Here is a 22,181-nt window from a genome sequence, read left to right as displayed (position 1 = left end):
ATTTTTATTTATGTTTTAAAAAATATTTTTAACATTAACATATCTAAATAATTTAAAATCATAAAAAAATATTAATTTTAAAAAATATATTTTTTTAAAATACTTTTTAAGAACAACAACAAACAAGTTTCATGTCACACTCCCTCCATTAATTGCCATAAACTAAATGTAACACCCAACTCAACAACCACAATTCTAAAAAACTTCTTGTTGTTCTTCACATTTATTAAGAAAGAATCCTCATGCATACATCAAACCACAAGTCAACTTCCACAAACAAATCTCGAACCACATTCGATGCCTTAAACAGGAAAGTTAAAGGAATTGAAGCACCTAAACAACACAGCTACAGCAAACCCTTGACCAACAAGCCCTTTCAACCCATTTTCGTTTTTGTTCTTTAAAACTTACCCAATTGAATCTTAATAATCTTAATCGAAACTTATTACCCATCAAATGCTAAAAAAATTCAACTTCCAGAATGTGGCCAAAAAAAGACTTCTCTCCTCTCTCTCCCCCCAGTAACTTTTTCTCTTATTTATCATTTTTCAGGAACTAAAACATGGTAGAAATAAAATTTTCTAATCAAAATGTAAATATTAAAAACTACAGAAACAAATTGCCTATAATGTAAAAGGCATAGCTCTATTATTACCTTTTTCTTCTCTCACATTTCACTATAGTGAGATTTTTTCTTGAAAATTTTCAATTTGATTTTTTAATTTTTCATTTGCATAATTAAGCTCTTTTAAACTCAAATTGAAGTCCAATTACATATGTTTTAGGGGGTGAGGGTTGAATTGAAAGATAGGGAACTAAAGTAAAAAACATGAATAACATAGATGGTGGCTTTGAAATTTATTTTAAAATTTTATTTTCTTCCCCCATTTTTTTAGTTATAAGGTAAATGATCCCTATAATTTTAAGAACATACATTTTGGTACCAAATTTTATTTTATTTTTTTAGTCCTTTTTTTGGTGGAAGAGAGCAAAGAGACCGTTGAATTCTGGCTTAAAGAGAGAAAGTTGTTGTTAGGGAAAGATTCAGGCTACCAAAACAGTCTATTTTTATGTTAAAATATTCCAAATAATGAGGAGGGTTAAGATTAGATGTTTTTTTTTACCTTGAAAACACCTATAAAAAAATATCTGAACTTGAAAGTTTTTTTAGTTTTGGGTTGATTTTGGGTTTTGGGGCGATTTTTTCGTGTTTTTGGAGGCCATTGATTGGTTCAAAAAGGTTTCTAGAGTGTTTTGGATAAAAAAAATGGGTTCAAAATAAGTTTTTGGATAAAAAAACCCTGTTTTTTCGGCCACACCAGTGATTATATGATTATTGATTTATTTGATTAGATACTTGTATGAGTTTTTTGATTTATACTTTGAATTTTTAAAAAACAAAACAGCATGCATACCCATGATAGTTTTTTAACCGAAAAATTTACGACCCGCGGCGGCACATGGATAAAATAGCTAGTAAATGACTCGTATTGTAATATTAAATATCTTGATCTACATACATCTCTTAATTTTTTTAGTTTTTTTTTTGTTATTGTTAATTATTTTTTTATTTATATAAATAATTATCGGTTTATTTGATTAGATACTTATATGAGTTTTTTTTATTTATATTTTGAATTAAAAAAAATAGTCTGCATGCCCATTGTTTTTTAAAAGAAAATTTTACAACCCATGACAGCGCGTGGATAAAATAGCTAGTGTGTGTATATATAATGTTGTTAATTTGTTATATTATTTCTCTATTGTTGTTAGGTATTAGGTACCATATATAGAGAATTCGAGATGCAAAATGTCAAAATCTAGTTATTTTTCACCTTTCAATTATATGTTTTCTATTCCCTTGGATTCGTTAGAAGATTGAGTGGATCTTGACATTTAAAAAAATGAAGAAAATAATTGCAAGCTAAGGCATAAAAAAAAGAGCTGTAGCCAAAAAAACGCTAAGGAATGATTACAATCCCAACGTGAACCACATTTTTTTTTTCTGTTTTTTTTATTTTAATTCTATTTATTTTTGTGTTTTATAAAATTTTTTAAAAAATTAATTTTTTTTTTAAATTAATAGTTTTTGAATGTTTTCAGATCATTTTAATGCGTTACTATCAAAAATAATTTTTAAAAATAAAAAAAATATTATTTTAATATATTTTCAAATAAAAATTATTTTAAAAAACAACCACGAAACCTTCACCGTTTTTCTTTTACCCTCGTATATATATTTTTTTAATTTGATTTAAGATTTAATTTTCCCCTCGATTTCTCTACCGTCCATTTCGTAATTTTTTAATACAATAAAATCTGACTGAAAGCAACATTGATGGACACCAGGTTTGAAAATGTTGACACTTGCAGGCAGAAACTGTAGGACCCACTAGCCAAGACATGACACACTTCAATGTCGTTTCTGCCACTTGATTCCAACCCTTCCAAAAAATCTAACACTGTAACCACTAAGGACCCCAAATTTGTGGCATATTCTTCTTGAATCAAAATAATCATGCTTCCATGGTGGGTCCAAGTTTTCAAGTGAATTATAGACCGTGAAATCAATCTCAGGGTTCCTGGTGATTTGGAAGTGACCGTAACCAGTACCATGATGCCATGTGTCATGGCACGAGTTACTATGCAAATGCTACAAAAGCTCTTGTCTTTGGTCACAGAATATACAATGAATCACTCATTCACTTCTAAACTTAGCTGACCTTAGACCACCCTATCATTCTAGTAACAAACTTCTCTTGTTGATCTTGTAAGTTGTTGATTTGCTTAACGTTTGCATATGTTTCTGATTTTGTTAACAACTTTTTGAGATTTTTAATGAACTGGTTTTCTTATGGTTTCAAAACAAAATCAAAGTCTAGAGATTTTCTTGCTAGTTTGTTATTGTTTGATTCACAAAGGTTGTAACTTGTATGATGGCTAGTACTATATATCTTGATCATTCTTTGGCCTTAGTGTCACCATTTCTTACTTCTTTGTAATTCTTTCAGGTTAAAATTTCTTAGCTTGATCAATTAGTAGCTTTTTTTTCAAGCACCCCAGAATTGTTTTCCCTTTTGGGATGATCAACTTGGAGTGTTTAAAGAATTTGACAGGAATTTGGTTTTTGTTTTTCGGTTTGGATTTGCAGAGCAAGAGAGAACCATGGCAAGCCTGACTGCTTCACACTTTGCGCCAAGGAACTCATCTGTGAGCAGCCATGGATCAGAAACAACGGAAAATTTTGGTCAAATTGGGTTAAGGAGCCAAAGCATGACTCACAGTGGTTTAAGGTCACTGAACATGGTGGACAAGCTGCAATTTAAGACTCAAGCATTTGCAAGGAAGTCTGTCAAAAAGGCCTATGCTACTGGGAATGACACTTCTGGAAAAATTGTTTGTCTACAAGGAGGAATGACTGTGGTCTTTGTTGCCACTGAGGTAGCTCCTTGGAGCAAAACTGGTGGTCTTGGTGATGTTCTTGGTGGACTTCCCCCAGCAATGGCTGTGAGTAGAGGGTTTCTGATACTTAGTTTCATCTTTGAAAAATGTCAGGCACGGCTTGTGTTTGATCAATTTTACTGTGGTATTGTTGTGCAGGCAAGAGGCCACCGGGTTATGACAATCTCTCCACGATTTGACCAGTACAAAGATGCTTGGGACACTTGTGAAGTGGCGCAGGTAATTTGTCATAGTTTTTCTGTGTTTAAGAGGGCTCATCTTTACTTTCTGTCTGTGCTTTGTCTCCTTGCCTGTGAAGATGGTAATTTTTTAGGTTGTTTACTAAAATGATGAGCTTCTTATGGGCAGATTCTAGTTGGAGACACAGTTGAAACTGTTCGGTACTTCCACTGCTACAAGCGTGGAGTTGATCGCGTGTTTGTGGATCATCCCATGTTCCTAGAGAAGGTTTAAATTTCTGCTGATTGCTGATTCTTGTGTCTAAAGGCTGTAGTTCTTGCAAATTCAGATATTTGGTTGTCTTTTCTCTTGTTTGCTGTTTCTGATTCTAAATTAACTGGATGTTTAAGGTTTGGGGCAAAACTGGATCCAAAATCTATGGTCCTGCAGCTGGAGAGGATTTCCAGGATAATCAACTGCGGTTCAGCTTGTTCTGCCTGGTAATTTTCCGTTCCTTTTTCATTTCATGTGCCTTACTGTAACTTGAAATCGTTGCATCTTGAGAAAGTATCAGAAGTTTAGAAAATGGTGAAAACATCGAAATCCTCTAGTTCATATGCCGCATGGTTAAAATGTTTCATGACTTGCATTATAAATATAAACTAGCACCATATCTTTCATAATTCATCTTGTTAAGCTGTGTAGAAGCTGGATAATGTGTAGACATAATCAAAGCATGTGTCTTCTAGTACAAACTTTCACCCAAGTAGACCTGACTATGTGCAAGTTTCCCCATGCTATAAAGTTATTAACAACGAGTTAAAATGAATTGCTGAACAAAATTCATGGTAGTTTCCATCCAGTAAAGGTAGCAGATCAGCATCGTTATTGTGATAATTTTTGTTTTAGTGGATAGGTAAGTATATCGCAAATGAATTCGTTTGATTGTTTTTCAGGCTGCTCTTGAAGCACCAAGGGTTCTGAGCTTGAACAGCAGCAAACATTTCTCTGGACCATATGGTTTGTACCTCTTTACGAAGTTGTGAGAATTCATTTTCCTATGAAGAAATTTCTCCAATGCATGTTCTTTTCTCACATAATGCAGGAGAGGATGTTGTCTTTGTTGCCAATGATTGGCACACTGGTCTCCTCCCATGTTACTTGAAATCAATGTACCAATCCAGGGGAATTTACATGACTGCAAAGGTATGGCCATTTAATTGAGACATTTAGAGTTCTGCTTGGCTTGGATGTCCAACTGCACAGTAGCTGACATTGTTGTCAATTCAATCATGACAGGTTGCCTTTTGCATCCATAACATTGCTTACCAGGGCAGATTTTCCTTCTCAGATTTCCCACTCCTAAATTTGCCAGATGAGTACAAGAGCTCTTTTGACTTCATGGATGGGTGAGGGTTTTTAGCAGTTGATGCTTTTAGATGAATTGAAATGTAGTTTTATACAGGTTTTGTGTGTCTCTCCCCTTTCCAAATACTGAAGGATTTTATGTTGGCAGGTATAACAAGCCTGTGAAGGGAAGGAAAATCAATTGGTTGAAGGCTGGTATATTGGAAGCACACAGAGTTTTGACTGTAAGCCCTTACTATGCCCAGGAACTTGTTTCTGGAGTTGACAAGGGTGTGGAATTGGATAACTACCTCCGTACAACTGGCATTACTGGGATAGTAAATGGTATGGATGTTCAAGAATGGAATCCTGCAACAGATAAATACCTAAGCACCAAATATGAGATCACAACTGTAAGTGCTTTATAATATGTTTTAGTACCAAAGAATGCAAATCTGAAAGATAAAGTGGGTGATTTTCGGGATCTTCTTGTTCAGGTCTTATCTGCAAAGCCATTATTGAAGGAAGAACTTCAAGCAGAAGTTGGATTGCCTGTTGACAGAGATATTCCTGTAATAGGCTTTATTGGTAGACTGGAAGAGCAAAAAGGTTCAGATATTCTTGCTGCTGCCATTCCAATGCTGGTTAAAAACAATGTGCAGATAATAGTCCTTGTAAGTGTAAACTTCAACATCCTTTTCCCCTAATTTATGATGCTGTGATTGTCTACAATGTTTAATGATGAGATCTGTTGTTTCCTTCAGGGTACTGGCAAAAAATACATGGAAAAACAGATTGCCGAGCTTGAGAAAAAGTATCCTGATAAGGTCAGAGGAGTGGCAAAGTTCAATGTCCCCCTGGCCCATATGATCATTGCTGGTGCTGACTTTATGATGATCCCCAGTAGATTTGAACCTTGTGGTCTCATTCAGTTGCATGCTATGCGATACGGAACAGTAATTCTCTTTCTCTTTATGGAGCTACTGTCTTGATTCACTCCACAATTTTAGCATTACTTAGAAACTTCTAGCTACTTGTATTCGTGAAATATGACAGCAAATAACTGATAATTGCTGCAGGTATGCATTGTTTCCTCCACTGGTGGACTTGTTGACACTGTCAAAGAAGGTTACACAGGATTCCATATGGGAGCCTTCAATGTTGAGGTAAAAGCACAGTGGCAATTACTCTGATTGATTTATTCGTTTCCTCTATCCTTGATTCTAAAACAAGATATTTTGCAGTGTGATGTGGTTGATCAAGCAGATGTGGCTGCAATTGTTAAGACTGCCGGAAGAGCTCTTGCAGTCTACGGCACTACTGCCTTCAAAGAAATGATCAAGAATTGCATGTCCCAAGATCTTTCATGGAAGGTTAGTGACTAATAAGAATACAAGAGCCTCACTCACCTGCAACAGTAATCGTTTTTAGTTCCTGGGATCAAAATAATGAAAAAATGAATTTCGGTTTGATATATGCAGGGACCAGCCAGACTCTGGGAGAAGATTCTGTTAAACCTAAATGTTACCGGCAGCAAAGCTGGAACCGAAGGAGAGGAGATTGCTCCACTTGCCAAGGAGAATGTCGCCACTCCTTGATCAACGTGGATAATACTTAATGGTGTCTATTTGACTACGGAAATGCATATTGATAAATTCCTACAATGTACAAGACAGTAACAGCCATGCCAATTGAGAACTTGCTGGGATTCTAGGCAGTTTGGCAATGGATGGTTTTTTGGAAAGGCCAGATGGTGTTCGAGTCTGTATAAATAGAATTTGTAACTAACATCTGTAATGGCAGTTTGAGAAACCAGAAAAGGTTTCTCAGGTTGCCATGCTTTATGGGGGTAAATAAATATTTATCTTCTGATAAAGGTGCTTTTGCATCGGGGATAAATTGATAATGTCCACTAACAAATGTAAGCTTGTAGATCTTTACAAGTCTGGGGATTAGGCTGCGTTTGTTTTTTACTAGTTTTTATATTTACGGAAACGTAACAAGGTATTTGATATTGTATCGGGGGGTTTATTAAAAATTGAGTTTGAAACTCAATTTTTGTAAAGTAATTTTTAAAAGGTTTTTTAAAAATTGAGTTTTATAAAATTCTTTTAAAAATATTTATGAAAAAATTTGATTTTTTTTTTAATTTTTTTTTAAATTAATATGTTTAATGTTTTTAAAATGTTTTAATATTAAAAATAATTTTTAAACAATAAAAAAAATATTATTTTAATGAAAGTATTTTAAAAAATAATTATTACACTTCTATTAAATATTTTATATATATTTTTAATTATACATAAACATCAATCATAATTTTTATTAAATATTTAAATGCAATTAATAACGTATAACTATATTTTTTTTAAATCATAATTATAAAAACTATAACAAACACACATTTGCTTGCGGAAAGAAATCTTCTTTATGAATGAATTGCAGAAATCTAGATGAGCTGGAGAAAATCCCTGGACATGGCATGTGAATGCAACGAACCTTACGGATAAATCAGCCAATACTACAACACAAGAACATGGTATCTCAGCAACAAGCCACACACTAAACCTGGAAACTTTGGGTCTTGTAGTCTAAGCTAATATAATGGCATATCATCTGAGAGGTAAATGGGATTTTCTCAGCCATGGTTAATGGATAAATAGTTTACAGGCTTGAACATTTTCACATTTAGGCTTACACGCAGAAAATGGACAAAACGATACTTCCAGTCTAAATTGGAGCTGTTTGTCTCAGCATGCAAAAACTGGTCCAAAGAGGTTATTTGGCCATAAAACTAGTAAAAAAATTCGAATATCAGAGCAAAAAGAATAGCAGAGAGTCATAAATTCCGGTTGAAGAAATTTTGTGCCATCAAAATTTTATAATGGAACTATGCATTGAATTAGATACAACAAACCACAGTCACAAATCCTGTTTTATTTCCAGGAACCCACCAAACTTGTATTACAGATGGAGAATGCAACTATGCAAGCCTGTGATTGAGAGGTTTAGAGCTAGTTCAGTTGCTTCAATATATAATTGGAATTGCAATTCCTATATATTGTTAGTACGGTTGGTTACCACCCAAAGGAGGCAGATGATATTGCAATAAGTCCTGACCAAACATATACAATTGTTGGTGTCCTCTCGGTGTCTTCCCATAAGTCCTTTAGCAAATGGATAGAGGTGAGCTAAGACCCAAAAACTGAAGAACACCCCTCCTAACAATTGACCCCATTGTGGATTGGCACCATATACAGTCCTACAAACCCCAACAGCTATGCCAATCAAGTTAAGGATGATAACTGTGATTGGTGGTATCATCAGAAATGACCATTTGATAGTGTAGAGATCGGTGAAATCATCATCTTCATCACTGGCTGATTTTGATGTCAAAGTAAAAGAGATCTCAATTCCTGCAATGACCTTTAGTAGTCCTTGAAGCACAGCAACTATGTGGGAGCTTGTACCACCGATCAACCAAAACTGCTCATTTCGCCACCAGTCTTGGAGTTTGATGCCTGCCCACTTGATTTCAAGCCAGGCAAGCATGTTGTGTGTAATGGCAATGACTAGGAGGTATAGTAGGAATTCCATGTTGATAGTCTTAACAATGAAGTGACCAGATAAAAGGGAAAATGCAGGAAGGAAACAGGAAGCTATAAGGAAAATGGAAGTGAAAGGGTATAGTCCAACATTGATGTAAGCAACTCTCTGCAAAAAATTCATCCTGGGACCAGCTAGAAGAGCATTGTTGCGTGAGAAGAATATCTCAACAGAACCAGTAGCCCACCTCAGAACTTGGTGTAGCCTATCAGTGAGATTAATTGGTGCTGTCCCGCGAAAGGCATCCCCACGTTCACTTACGTAGTAGACTGATCGCCAAACTCTATTGTGCATCTTGTAGCCAGTGACTACATCTTCGGTGACTGAGCCATATATCCATCCAATCTGTTGGCCCCACTCAGTTTTATCCTCGTACCAGCATGAGATTGCATCTATTGCCTCTGAAATTCTAGTTGCATCAGCTGGTTGTCCCGGAATGCTGCTAATACAACCATTTGCTTGTCTATCCTTGACATCTCGAAGATCATCCAGCAGTTGGATTGGAAATTCGGACTCTGGAATTGAATCTACGAAAGAGCCTGAATGTCCGAATATCTTTGGAAGTATATCATGGTTGCTTGTTTCTTCAGTACTGTCAGTGTCTTCTGTGGTCTTCTCTCCAGCAACAAGGGGAGGATCAAAACCATAGAGAGCAATCCTGCGAAAGAGGCATCCTGTGCCAACATAAACTGCACCCTGAAGGCCATCAAGTGCGGTCAAGTTAATGTCAAAGAAAACTGTGTTGTGATTAGCATAGCGATCTGACAGGTCGATTCCTTCAAATCTCTAAGGAAACTGGACATAACAAATTCTGTCACCTCCACTATCCATCATGAAACATATTCCTTCTTTCATAGCTTGGGGATTATAGATGTAGTGGTCACAGTCAAGGTTAAGAATGAAGGACCCGTTGGTTATGATGGCCGAAGCTCGAAGTAGGGCATTCATGGCCCCAGCCTTCTTGTTGTGATCATAGCCAAGACGCTTTTCACGGGATACATAAACTAGCATAGGAAGACGAGAATCCACTTCACTAAAATCAAACAGATTATCAAAATCAGTAGCAGTTCCTTGTTCTAGTTTAACTGCTGGGGGTTCTAACAACACCTGCAATGAAGGAGTTCAGATTTAGCCAGCAGACTCGACAGTATCATGCATCAGCTAATTTATAGCTAGTTTGCAATGGACTTACTTGTATGATACTGGCATGATCTCCTCTAGAATGCTCAGGTGCGGAAACCACCGAAGTTCCTGGCCACGGGGACAAAATCGCTTCATCAACCACCATCCAAGTAACCTTCTCAGATAACGCCAAACTTTCCATTTCGCTCTCTTTATAATGCCTGATGCAACTGCTCTCCTCCTCAGAATTACAGACATCAGAACGTCGCTGAATTATGTAAGGAAGGGCATTGATCTGAATTTTGAACTCATCGTACTCTCGCTTCATGTGCCTGTGCTCCCTTACGAAATCTTGACGCAGCTTAGTCTTACAAGTTTCTCGCTTCATGTTGAAGTAAGATTCAGGGTTCCTTGGACAGATATCATGTTTCCGGCAAAAAGGGACCCACATTTTCTCAAATTTCGCTGCTCTGGCCATAGCCTCAAAGGTTAGAAGGGCACCTCCATCATCAGAAATGTAACAAGAAAGTTTCTGTACAGGGTAATCAGCTGCAAGAATGGATAAGATAGTGTTTGCAGTAACAAGAGGTGGTTCTTTCTCAGGATCTGCAGTAGAAACAAAGACATCAATCCCTGGAAGATCAGATTTCTTCAAGACTTCAAGATTAGCTGACCGATTAACAGGAAAGAGCTTGGGAAGCTGGTCAAGTAACCAAGTGAAAGCAAACCAGGTTTCACAGATGATAGACATATTATACATCCAAATTGCATCATCATTTGGGTGGTTGATCCTCCACCCCAAAAACAATCCAAGAGACACCATCCGAAGAATGCTTAGGAGCCTGGAGGATTAGTTTATCAGTCAAGAGAGAGGTTAAATAAACCAAGATACTACATAGCAGAAAAACAGATTAATGTGAAGCCTCTGCAAGTTCTGATACATAAATGGTAAGACTGGAAAATCAATATATTGCATCAGAATTTAGCAACATATCCAATGTTTCAGAAACATTAGATATTGTATTCCAGAAATCTCAGTATCTGTAAATTTTGCATTAAAACTTGCCAAGCTTTCTGGTGCCCCACATTTGTACTGCCAAGCAAGCCTTAAATTCTTTTCTTACGAGTAAAGCATCATCATGCATGGTGATAAGAGCAGTGAAAGCTACTGCTTAGATTGACTTGCTATTTGGCACACATTAAACATGTTTAGCTTTCCCAAGACATCTAACCATAGTCTGTATTGCAATATCTTCATGATTATCTAGCCATGTTGAGGCTAGCCCCAATGAAATCCCAGTTTTCCATGTCAAGATTCTGTTCGAAGTACAGCACCTCGTTCTAATAACAATTAGCTTCTAATTGCTACTCGTTGTAGGATGATTTTGTTCACGATTTGCACATATACAGACAAGTGGACCTTATCAAAATCAAACTTCATTAAGAAATCAAAATTTGAACATTAGACACTAGATCATAAAAATCATATGGACAATCCTCTGCCCAAACTCTTTCCTCAAACATGTTGTGTCTAAGAGCATGTTAAACTTGTAAAGGAGCAAAATATTTTTAGATCATCATTATTCCATGCATTTAGCATGCGAAATATGTGCCAAAGTGAGTAAACACACACATACAAAAATAAAAATCCGGCAAGCATAAATTTGTCTTTCGTATGTTAAAAAAAAAAGTCCTGTTCTTCTGCAAATAAAGAGTTTTTTCTCATATTATCACAGTAAAAAAAAAATATTTTCTAAACTAGTACAATTAGAAAATATTTCTCAATCCAAAGGTTTCACTTAATTTAATTTGTGGCAGTTTGAAAAATATTTTTGTCATTATGTTAATGTGGAAAATTGTATGGTAATTAAAAATTTAACAGAATAGCATAATTGAGAAAATAATTGGTAAAAAAGCTTTATACATGTTATGGTTGAGAAAAGTTGTTTTTATTCACAATAAAGAAATCTAAAAAAATATATTAAATGGACAAGAGAGTGGAGAGGAAAAAAAAAATCTTGGAGACAGACTGAATCTCTGATTATGACATTATTTGTATCATCAGAAAGATCTTGATGAAACAAATCTAACTACACCAAGAAAAATCATCTACAATGACTCAGGTGGACCATACTTTGCCGCAAAAAACAAGCGAGTCACTCGCCATATTTGGATAACAAGTGTGATCCACTCGGGTCATCATTAATGATCTTTCTTGGTATTGTTGAATTCATCTAATTAAAATATTTTTTATGTTATTGATGATGTTATAATTGGAGCTTCAATTTATATCCAAGATATTTTTTTCTTTTTCTTTTTGCTCTCTCCTACACATATAATATTTTTTTATGTCACTATTATAAATAGCGACAAACTATAAATGTTGTGTTTTCTAATCATCATATAAACAAACCATGATATTTTATTAATTTTTTTAAACTATATTAATTAATCAATATTTTTAAAAAATATGCTAATAAACAAAAATAAAGCCTAACCTTTCCTTAAATTAAAAACTCCCCTAGTTTTCTGTTCCTTTTTTAAGTTGGTAAAGTTGAAGATTGATGTTATGCCTCTGATATAAATTTAAGTACTTGAACAAGTACGAATAAAAATAAAATGGACCCAACCATCTAAGTGGTAACCCAGTGGTAAGAACTTGAAATCAAGAGGTTTGCTCCAGAGTTTTAAAACCCGGACCGGCCCGGCGGGTCGACCCGGGACCCGGCCGACCCGGGCCTGGGACCGGTTCGGGTGGAGGCAAAAACCCGCATGGAAATTGGCCCGGCAAAACCCGGTCGACCCGCCGGGTCAACCCGGGACCCGGTCAAACCCGGGTGAGACCCGGCTGATTTATATATATATATATAACGGCGTCGTTTACGATTAAAACCACACTACAATCAAATTATCTTCAATGAAGATGAATCAAAGCATCATAAAAAACAGAGCCATCAAAAATCGCATCTTTAACACTAACTTTAGGAGATAAACCAAAAAACAAAGGCTTTAAACTATTTTCAAGACTTTTTACATACTGGGCATCGTCTCTTTTGTTGTAAGTCAATGGAGATGAATCAGAGTCGTTGATTCGATTGTTGCCAATCAATATGAACTGTGAGAGAGAATAAGAGGAGCTAGAGGTGACCTGACTCGGTTGAGAAAATCCAGTCTGGTTCACGGGTTTGAGAAACCAAGAGAGCCGCGATTTGAGGAGACTCGGTGAGTTGGATTGGAGAGTCGAGGACTGCAACTCGGAGGAGGTGAGTTGGTAGTACAAGGTTGGGGATTGTGAAAGAGAGGAAATAAGAGGGGATTATGGTTTCGAAAGTTTTTATGTCAAGGGTCATTGAGTCTGGCTTTAGAAGAAAAGGGGGAGAGGGAAAGAAAGGGAAATCAGGACAGGGGAAGGAAGGAAAAATAAGACGATGGAAGGTGAAGTTAATTTCTTCATTATTCAATTTGCTCAAAAAAGGCGCAGACAAAACTACTTGAAGTAAAGGTCACAATCTAAGCCTTTTTTGGGTTGACCCGGGTCAACCCATCTGATCCATGACCCGGTCATTATACTGGGTCGACCACCGGGTCGGGTTTAAAAACTATGGTTTGCTCGCTCTGTGGTCTCAGGTTCGAGCCCTGTGGTTGCTCATATGATGGCCACTAGAGGTTTACATGGTCGTTAACTTCAGGGCCCGTGGGATTAGTCGAGGTACGCGCAAGCTGGCCCGGACACCCACGTTAAACTAAAAAAAAAAAATGGTCCCTCATGTTTCCTGCATAAATTTTATTATTATTATTATTATTTATTTATTAGTTGGGCTAGTTTGCACATATCTCGACTAATCTCACGGGTGTTAAAATTAATGATTATGTAAGTCTCTAATGTCCCTAAAGTTTATGGAACTCGAACTAGTAATTTTTAAAAAACAAACCTGACATGATCAGTTATTATTGTTGCTATTTAATAACACATAGTAGCTCATGAATCATGAATCTAATTAGAATCTAAAATGTTAGTATATTAAGATTAAGATTTTTTTTAATAATAAATATGTGTTGAACAAATTATTTATATTTCGGATTCGAGTATTGACGAGAAATGATTTCCTTTAGTACTTGAATTGTACTAATGATAGCATAAAAAAAAAAAAGTAAACGTACTTTCCATCAAGATTAAACCCCAAAATTAGTATATTACGAGTGCGTGAAATATATCAAATCGGAATTCATCCTATGCACAATCTAAATTGCAATTGATGTTCATGCTAATGAAAGCATCAACAATTAATTATATAGGTTAATTAAGAAACCCTCTAACTAGATTAATTAATGATGACTGTACATTTTAGTTATTAATTAGACAAGTAAAATGATGGAGTTAATATTAAATTAAAGAACAATGGCATTAAAAATTAAAAAAAATTAAGAATAAATAACAACTAGTGTCATTTGTATATATACCAATATGAACCGAGCATTGCAGCATGAATCTTCGACCTTTGAGTAAGGGGTCTCCTAGGCTTCCTACAAGAACCTGAAAGCCCTTCCATGGATGTAGAAGCTGAGGTGGTGTTTACTGTATACCAAAATAAATAAATAAATAAAATGGAGGTGCCTTGAAGATGGTTCCTAGCCCTTAACTCACAGCCTTCTGGAGAAAAAAGTTGCTCCTAATTTATATACGCACCACCGTACATTTTCTAGTATTGCTACGGTCCAAATACTTTTATGTTCGAATTCTTTTCAAAGCATGTTTACTTAATTTTATATGGTAATAAAAATCACACTCACAACAATTTTCATGCCTTGAAAGCATCGAAGAATTGTGTGTGGAGAAGAAGGAATGTATTTAAATAGTCAATTTAAAAAAATTAGGTAAACTCGGGACTATCAACTGATAAGCCAAGTAGTTTTAATTTATAACAAAGTGGGATGTTGAAAGTTTTCTAGATATTAATTGCATGTATTACCTTAATGTTAGAAATTAATATTAAATTATTTTTAACAATTTAATTTTTTTAATATTTATTCTATTTACAATTATATGAACTCGTTATTTTATTTAAAGAGTGAGCTCGATGATAAATAGATAAAATTTAGGTAAATTCAAGATTAATAAATCAAGTAGTATTGACTTGTAAAAAAGTTGTTATAAGTGAGATGTTGAAAGTTGTCTAGGATATTGACTTGCATTAGTAAAAGTATTGATTTAATGTTAGAAAATAATATAAAATTATTTTTAAATTTTCATTTTATTTAACAATTTAATTTTTTTAATTTTGATAATTTCTTAATACTTAGTTTATCATAATTACATGACCCACTTCTTCTACGTCTCGTAATAGTTTTGCATGACAAATATGAGAAAACCATGAGGGTTTCTTTTAAAAAACAATTAATGTAATTAAACCGGTGACATAAGCAATGTTGCATCACCATTTGCAATCAGGAATGGCTTTTCCCTATGCAATCATGGAGGTAATTGAAAGTATGGTAATGTTTATTTTTTAAAGTATTTTTTTATTTTAAAATATATTAAAATAATATTTTTTTATTTTTTAAAAATTATTTTTGACATCAGCACAATATCAAAATGATCTGAAAACATCAAAAACATATTAATTTAAAGCAAAAAAATTAAAAATTAAAATTTTTCAAAAGCACTTTTCAACTGTAATGTCAAACACTGCCTCATCAAACTACAGTAATACCTTGGACTTACAAAAATTTATTAAAATATTATTTAAACTTTAAATTTAAGCAGATCAAATAAAAATATTATTTAGGCCTCGTTTGTTTGCTGGAAAGTAGTTTTCTTTTGGAAAGTGATTTTCTTGTAAAGTAAATTTCGGGAAAGTGAATTATTTTTCGATGTTTGGTAATGTCATGGAAAATAAATTAAAAAACATTTTCCAGTGTTTGGTTATGTCATGGAAAATGAGCTAGAAAATAACTTATTAATGTTTTATTTTTTTTCAAGTTTATTAAAATAATGAGGAACAAATCTTACAAATTAAAAAGTTGAATGAGAATGAAATTGAAAAAAAATATAATTTCATAAATTATATCAAATAAAATAAATAATAATCAAAATAATAAAGATCAAATCTAACAGATAAAATAATTGAAAGATGATAAATTTAAAATTATAATAATTATAATTTTATAAATTATTTCAAATAAAATAAGTAACAATCAAAAGAATGAGGATCAAATTTGATAGATAAAAAATTTCAATTAAAAAATGATAAGAGAAAAGCAAATAACAATAATAAAAATAAGGACCAAAGTTAATATAAAAACCAAATTCTAAAGGATGAAATTGAAAAAAAAATATTCAAAACAAAATATACATAGCAATCAAAAGTTTGATGACCAAATTTGATATAATCAGCAAATAATATGATATTTCTAAATTTTTTATAACTTATAGAAAGTGTTTTCCACTCAAAATAAAAGGAAAGCACTTTCCTGTAAGACAAGCCAAGTTTTCTTTTGACTGAAAAGTGTTTTCTGTTGACCAACTTTTCTAATAGCAAATAAATACTGTAAAGTTTGGAAAGTGATTTTCAGAAAATCACTTTCCGTCAAACAAACAGCCTTTAATTAATGTTATTAATTTCTGGAGTATTAATTTATCAAAGTTATATATATAATAACAATAATAATTGCTTTTTACAAATTCAAATACAAAACCTACCTAACGGCCCTTTACGACCTGAAGAAAAAGCTTACATGTTTTAATGGAGTTTTGTTAAACGAAGGAATCATCATAAGCTGAAATGTCACCTTCAATAAATTTGACTGATGAAAGCAATGTTTTACCTCTCTACCACTTGTATTATGAACCATATATACCTAATAAAAATTATCTCAAAACAAAAAATCGGTTCTTACTTATCTATCAAAATGATCATAAAGCCTTTCTTTTTAATTCTTTGTGAGTCATAAAATAATATAATAGAGTTTACTAGCTGGTACACCTCTTATACATTATGGGGTAAGATTCCAAGTTAATTTAAAAAAATTTAAAGGTGATGTTTATGTTTAATAAAATAGATTGAAAATGATAAGAAATAATAAATTAAATAAGAATTGTTAATTGTGATTAAAAAGTGAAAAGTTGATTTTCTCTGTAAGAAAAAAAAATAGATACAAATGCAAATATTTCATCTAGGTTATTATTTTCATTTTTTTTATTTATCTTTGAGGTTAATTATACTCATTAGGTATATATGATTTTTATTTTTATAAATAAAATGTGTCAATATAACATATTTATCTAATATTTAAGATGAAAAAAATTAAAAATAAGTTAAAATAATCTTTTTAAAGTATTATAAAATAATAGAAATATATAATTGAGAATATCAATTGATATTTTTAAAAAAGTTAAACTAAACAATTTAAGAGGGGGGGGGGTGTATTAATTAAAAAATAAAGTCTAAAAGAACAAATAAAAATTTAAAGAGAAAGTCATTGTCAAATGGATCTGGAAGGTCAGGCCGAAGCAATTACTTTTTTTTTTCGTAAGAGCGAACAAAGCGTCATTTGCTTTATTTATTTATTTATTATTATTATTATTTTGTAATAGATGATGCCATGTTATCTAGAATGGCTGATAATTTGTCACTTCTAGCGAGAAAAATTAAGGTGAAGGTATTTTGATTTCTAAAATCTATTTTTAAACTTGTTTTTATTTAATAACATCTCAAAAATATTATAAAAACCTTAATAAATAGATATTATAGCCTAAAATACCTTTTATTCACTTTAAAAACCTAAAACTAAAGCTAATAAAAAGACTAAATATTAGATCCTAATCTATTTATGATGATTCTAAAAAATAATTTAATTTAAATATGTAAAAATATATTTGAGAATTCAAAATTTCTATATCTTTTCTTCATGTTTGTGCAATGTATTTTACTGGTGATGGTTTAGTTTATTGTTAATGAACCTTTTTTTTTCCTTCTCTCTCCCCCGTCAAAAATTATAGTTTGAATCTGTTGATTGTTGGTATTTCAACTTCAGTTTTTATTATTTTGATTTTTTATTTTTTATCCTGATACTTTTGTAGAATTATTTTTTTCAATTTCATCATTAAATCTCAATTTACCAAATATTATATTCTTTAATTTGATCCTTATTCTTTGGATTTTTAATTTTTTTTCTTGATTATTTTGTAAAAGTTTTATTGGTTTTCAATTTCATCATTTAATTCAAATTGATAGTATTATGTTTTTCAATTTGTTTGTCATTGCTTTGAATTCTAATTGGCTCTTTTGTAAAAGTTATTGTTCTTTTCAATTTTACTCTTTAATTACAATATTATTTTATTTTTTTATGTCAATTTTAATCCTCATTCTTTTTAGTTTTTTTTCCTTTTACTAATTGTTTTTTTCAATTTCACCATTTATTTTAATATAAAATTTATTTTTTATTCTCATTCTTTTAATTTCTATTTTTTCAAATCCTTCTGTATATTTGAAAAAAATTTTCAATTTATCCTTTAATATATGATTGATTAGGAATTATACTCTATAGTTTTTTTTTCAGATTGGGTGCTTCAAGTCTAATGACTCAAGTCACGGGTTTGAGGTTTGAAAAGTTAACACGATTTTTTTTTTTAAAAAAGCTTTATTTCTTTTTATTTTTTCATCGGATTATTCTAATCACATGATCTGAACAACGAATTTGATGAGATATCTCGAGTTGACTCAGCTCTAATTAACATGATTACATATTTGTTATGACTAGCTTTTTAATGTTTTTTTTACCCAATCTCAAAACTTAAACATCATTTTTTACATAAAAACAATCTGTTTTCACAGTGAAATACGAGCATAATTACAAACTACACCAACGGTCATTTAAAAAAAAATAAAAATAAAAGTGAACTGCAATCATGGAATGGTGACTAACATTGACAAGAGAAATCATTGAATTCTAGCTATAAAAATTACAGTCCACTTTGATTGTTTTATTGGACAATGCGTCACCTTGCTTTGTTTGAACTACAAGCATTGTGTAAAAAGGATAAAAAGAAAGCCGAGACGGTCAGGCCATGTGAACAGCATGGATGGACAACAAAAGGCAATAATTTTTCAATTAAAGCAAGAAAAAAGTGCTAAATAAAGAGCTAAATCCTCAAGTTCCTTTTTTTTAAAAAAATAAAATAAAATTCTAACGGGCTTGGATTCTTAATGAAGCAGCAATTCAAATCCTTTAGCTCCCCCTCTCGATATTTCATGCTGTGACTTTTCTCCGAAATATTTTATATGTAAAAGAACAATATTAATTTAAATATAACTTTTCTCCAATAATACAAATACAAGAGCAGCCCATTGGAGATTCTTGTCAATGAAAGCATCAAATTAATGCATGACATTAGGGTTAGGTTTACATGATTGCTCGAATCATTACCATATTTGTATAGTAATGACATCATAACTTGATGGCTACGCTTATGTCTTCACTCCAATCATACAAATTCTTCGATTTCAATGATATTGGTCCATGCACAAATTGATAATCCTACACTGTAAATTATGAAAAACACAATGATATGCTGTACATCTAAAACATATGGGGTTCCTTCTTCTTTTTCCCAAGTTCTTTTCCTATCAATTACTATTCTTTTCTAGCCTAATTACGTACATTATATGAGGTTTGAAATTATAGTATAAACACCAAATTGCTTTTTTTTTTTTTGGGTGTTTTTATTTCTTTTTCCAATTCCATCTTTTAATGTGGGGTTTTTACTTATTCTTTTTCAATCTTATCCTTTGATCTTTGGTTTATTTTGAATTGGTTTTTTAATCCTACAGTGAAATAAAATAAAAATTAATTAAACCCAGTGAAATTTATGACTTGGTTCATAGATTTGATAGGCTAACACGGGTTAACCTGGGTTGTGTTGTTTTTTGTTCCTTTGATTTTGGTTTTCTTTGAACCTGTCAAGTCAATAAAGTCATGTAGGAGCGACTCTCAAACGATTAAATTTGAATTTTGATTTAGAGAAAGATTCAGGTTGCAGGTGCTAATGTTGGACTCGTTAAACCAAGTTTAATGACAATATCAAAAAGTTTTCTACGAACTAGATACACTCTTTTATTTTCAAAATAATTTTGGTTCATCCCGCAACGTATCGCAAGAAACTAATCTAAAATAATAATCATGTTAACATCCAATATTAGTTACACATTTAAGTATCTTATAAACTTTAGATTTCACTTTAATCTTTGAGAGACACTTTTCCAATAAAACCCATCATAAAACCATGAATCTAAATATAAAATAACATTCCTTGAAAAATCAATAATAGCATGATATGAACATAGTTATTAAACCCAACTTGACCTTGTTGGTTGATTTTGAGCCCGATCTTAACCATGTTTTATTTTGAATCATCTTGGTTATTAACTCAGTTAAATTTTAATAATTTAATGGGATAATCCGTGACTTAGTTAACTCGATCAAATCTAGATAAGACTCGACTGAATCAACTTTAAAAGATTATAAAAATAAAAACTAAAACAATTTCATTATAGATAAAATAACTAGCCCCACACGTGATAATCCCCGCATACCTTACAATTCCCGAGCAATATCCAACAACTATGGACATGGGACAGCATCGAAAATGCATAGGGTGTTCGGTATGGGTAGGCAACATGTTACCGAGGAATAGAAGAATAGGAAAGATCCAGTCAGTAACCGAAAGGCACTAAAGAATACTTTCCATTTGCTTTGCATGCATCTGCCAGCCATGTTATCTTCTTCCATCGTTCCTTTCCTTTGTGTGTTCTTAGCTCTTAGGGAAGAACAAAAACAAGACAGGAAAATGGAGAAAAAGCTATTTGTTTTAGCTGAAAAAGGCTCACCAATTCAGAATGTTATGCATGTGAGGCCTGTCGGCCAAGCTCTCTTTGGACCCACACCCTCCCTTCCTTCATTCACAGTATCTATCAAATCATTTTGTCATACACAGTGCATTATTCCCTTGGCTTCAAGGGTGAAGATTTTTTATTTGTTTGATTTGATTTTTATTTAAAAAATAATTAAATTAATTATTTTTAAAAAAATAAAATTAGTTTAAACTAATCGGTTTCGGCTCGATTCGGTTATTTTAGAATAAAAACTGAAATTCAATTAACTGGTTTTGGTTCAGTTCAGTTATTTTATATTAAAAACAAAAAATTATATTGTTTTTTTTTGGGTTTTTTTTTTGCAATTTCTAATGGGTTTGGTTTTGGTTTGACTTGGTTTTTTCGGTTCTTTTTTTTTATTAATTTCGATTCGGTTTGGTTTTCTAAATATTATAATCGGTTTAATCGGTTTTTTTTCACAGTTCGGTTTTTTTTATTGTTTTTTGGTTTTCTTGGTTTAATTGGTTTTTCGATTTTTTTGCTCACTTCTACTTGGTTTTGAACAAACATCAAACTAGTCCCCGAATTATCTTCCTATCATCAATTAGGTACTACAACTTTTTCAATTGCATCTCCACAACTTTAATGTTTTCAATAGGGCTCCTCGTACAAAAGTGAGGGCGACTTGGCTTAAACCCAATAATTATAATAAACAAAACTTTCATCTTTGTCTGTGTTCCAATTTAAAATTGGATATTTTTTAATTGAATCAAAGTTTTATTATTTGGTAATTTAAAATACATATTATTTTTAAATGTTGAGTTGAACAACCATTTGCGCGAGTCTGCCTTATCAATGTATGCTAGAATTGTTCATCCATTTTATCAATGTATAGCAAGGCTAAAAAATGGCTTTTATGAAATCAGACATGTTGCAAGTGTGCATTAAACAAAATTTGAGTGGTTGTAGTAAAACCTAACATGTTCAACCTTTAGTTTTTATGACGATATGAATTTATAAAAAAATATTTTTTTTTATTTTTAGAATTAGTTAGGTATTGCTTATCAATCTGTCTTTTAAATAAATAAATAAAACATGTTGAAAATATAAAAAATAATGCTTTTCAACTTGTTTTTTTATAAAAATCTAAATTCAAACTTGTATGATAATGCGAAGAAAATATCCACTTATCATCTAGGCTAAACCTTACTCATTTATCATTCAAACTAAGACTTCAACGTTGTAATGCACATATTTATACAATAAAACAAAAATCTAATTACTCATTTATCATTTACACTTATATGTTTGAGAGTATGGTTGCGGATGTTTTTTAAAGTGCTTTTCGTGCTGAAATACATCAAAATAATATTTGTTTTTCATTTTAAAAAAATTATTTTTGAGATCAGCGCATCAAAACGATCCAAAACACACAAAAAAATTAATTTTTAGCAAAAAAAATTAATTTTTTTAAAAACACGGGTACAGCCGCGTTTCCAAATGCTCGTATACTTCAAGGATCTAATACAGATATTTATACAATAAAACAAGAATCAGATTAAAGAATCTCTTAAAGGTTGGGAACTATATCAAGAGATTATTTGGTATTGTGGT

General features: G+C 32.3%; 1 protein-coding gene and 1 pseudogene across 1 annotated transcript; one reads left to right on the top strand and one right to left on the bottom strand.

Annotated features, from left to right (window-relative positions):
• The first annotated feature begins 2,602 nt into the window (after positions 1 to 2,602).
• LOC7491408 (granule-bound starch synthase 1, chloroplastic/amyloplastic) lies at positions 2,603 to 6,844 on the top strand. Its single transcript, XM_052456216.1, has 14 exons — positions 2,603 to 2,770; positions 3,152 to 3,507; positions 3,601 to 3,681; positions 3,811 to 3,909; positions 4,032 to 4,121; positions 4,578 to 4,641; positions 4,727 to 4,827; positions 4,921 to 5,030; positions 5,138 to 5,381; positions 5,466 to 5,642; positions 5,733 to 5,924; positions 6,048 to 6,134; positions 6,213 to 6,341; positions 6,450 to 6,844. The coding sequence occupies exons 2-14, from the start codon at positions 3,166 to 3,168 to the stop codon at positions 6,564 to 6,566; spliced, it is 1,833 nt and encodes a 610-aa protein (XP_052312176.1). The 5' UTR covers positions 2,603 to 2,770; positions 3,152 to 3,165; the 3' UTR covers positions 6,567 to 6,844.
• Positions 6,845 to 8,004: 1,160 nt separating this feature from the next.
• Positions 8,005 to 10,696, bottom strand: LOC18095990 (cellulose synthase-like protein D2; annotated as a pseudogene).
• Positions 10,697 to 22,181: the final 11,485 nt, after the last annotated feature.

Source organism: Populus trichocarpa, chromosome 1 (assembly GCF_000002775.5).
Source record: "Populus trichocarpa isolate Nisqually-1 chromosome 1, P.trichocarpa_v4.1, whole genome shotgun sequence".
NCBI lineage: Eukaryota > Viridiplantae > Streptophyta > Magnoliopsida > Malpighiales > Salicaceae > Populus > Populus trichocarpa.
The sequence above is the reverse complement of the archived record's forward strand: the minus strand, read 5'-3'. Positions and strand labels throughout refer to the sequence as shown.

Bases quoted from the DNA above. Each gene is read 5' to 3' on its own strand.
- LOC7491408 (XM_052456216.1), top strand. From the start codon at position 3,166: ATGGCAAGCCTGACTGCTTCACACTTTGCGCCAAGGAACTCATCTGTG. The intron at 5,925-6,047 runs GTAATTCTCTTT...TAATTGCTGCAG, and splicing joins ATGCTATGCGATACGGAACA to GTATGCATTGTTTCCTCCAC. The intron at 6,135-6,212 runs GTAAAAGCACAG...GATATTTTGCAG, and splicing joins TGGGAGCCTTCAATGTTGAG to TGTGATGTGGTTGATCAAGC.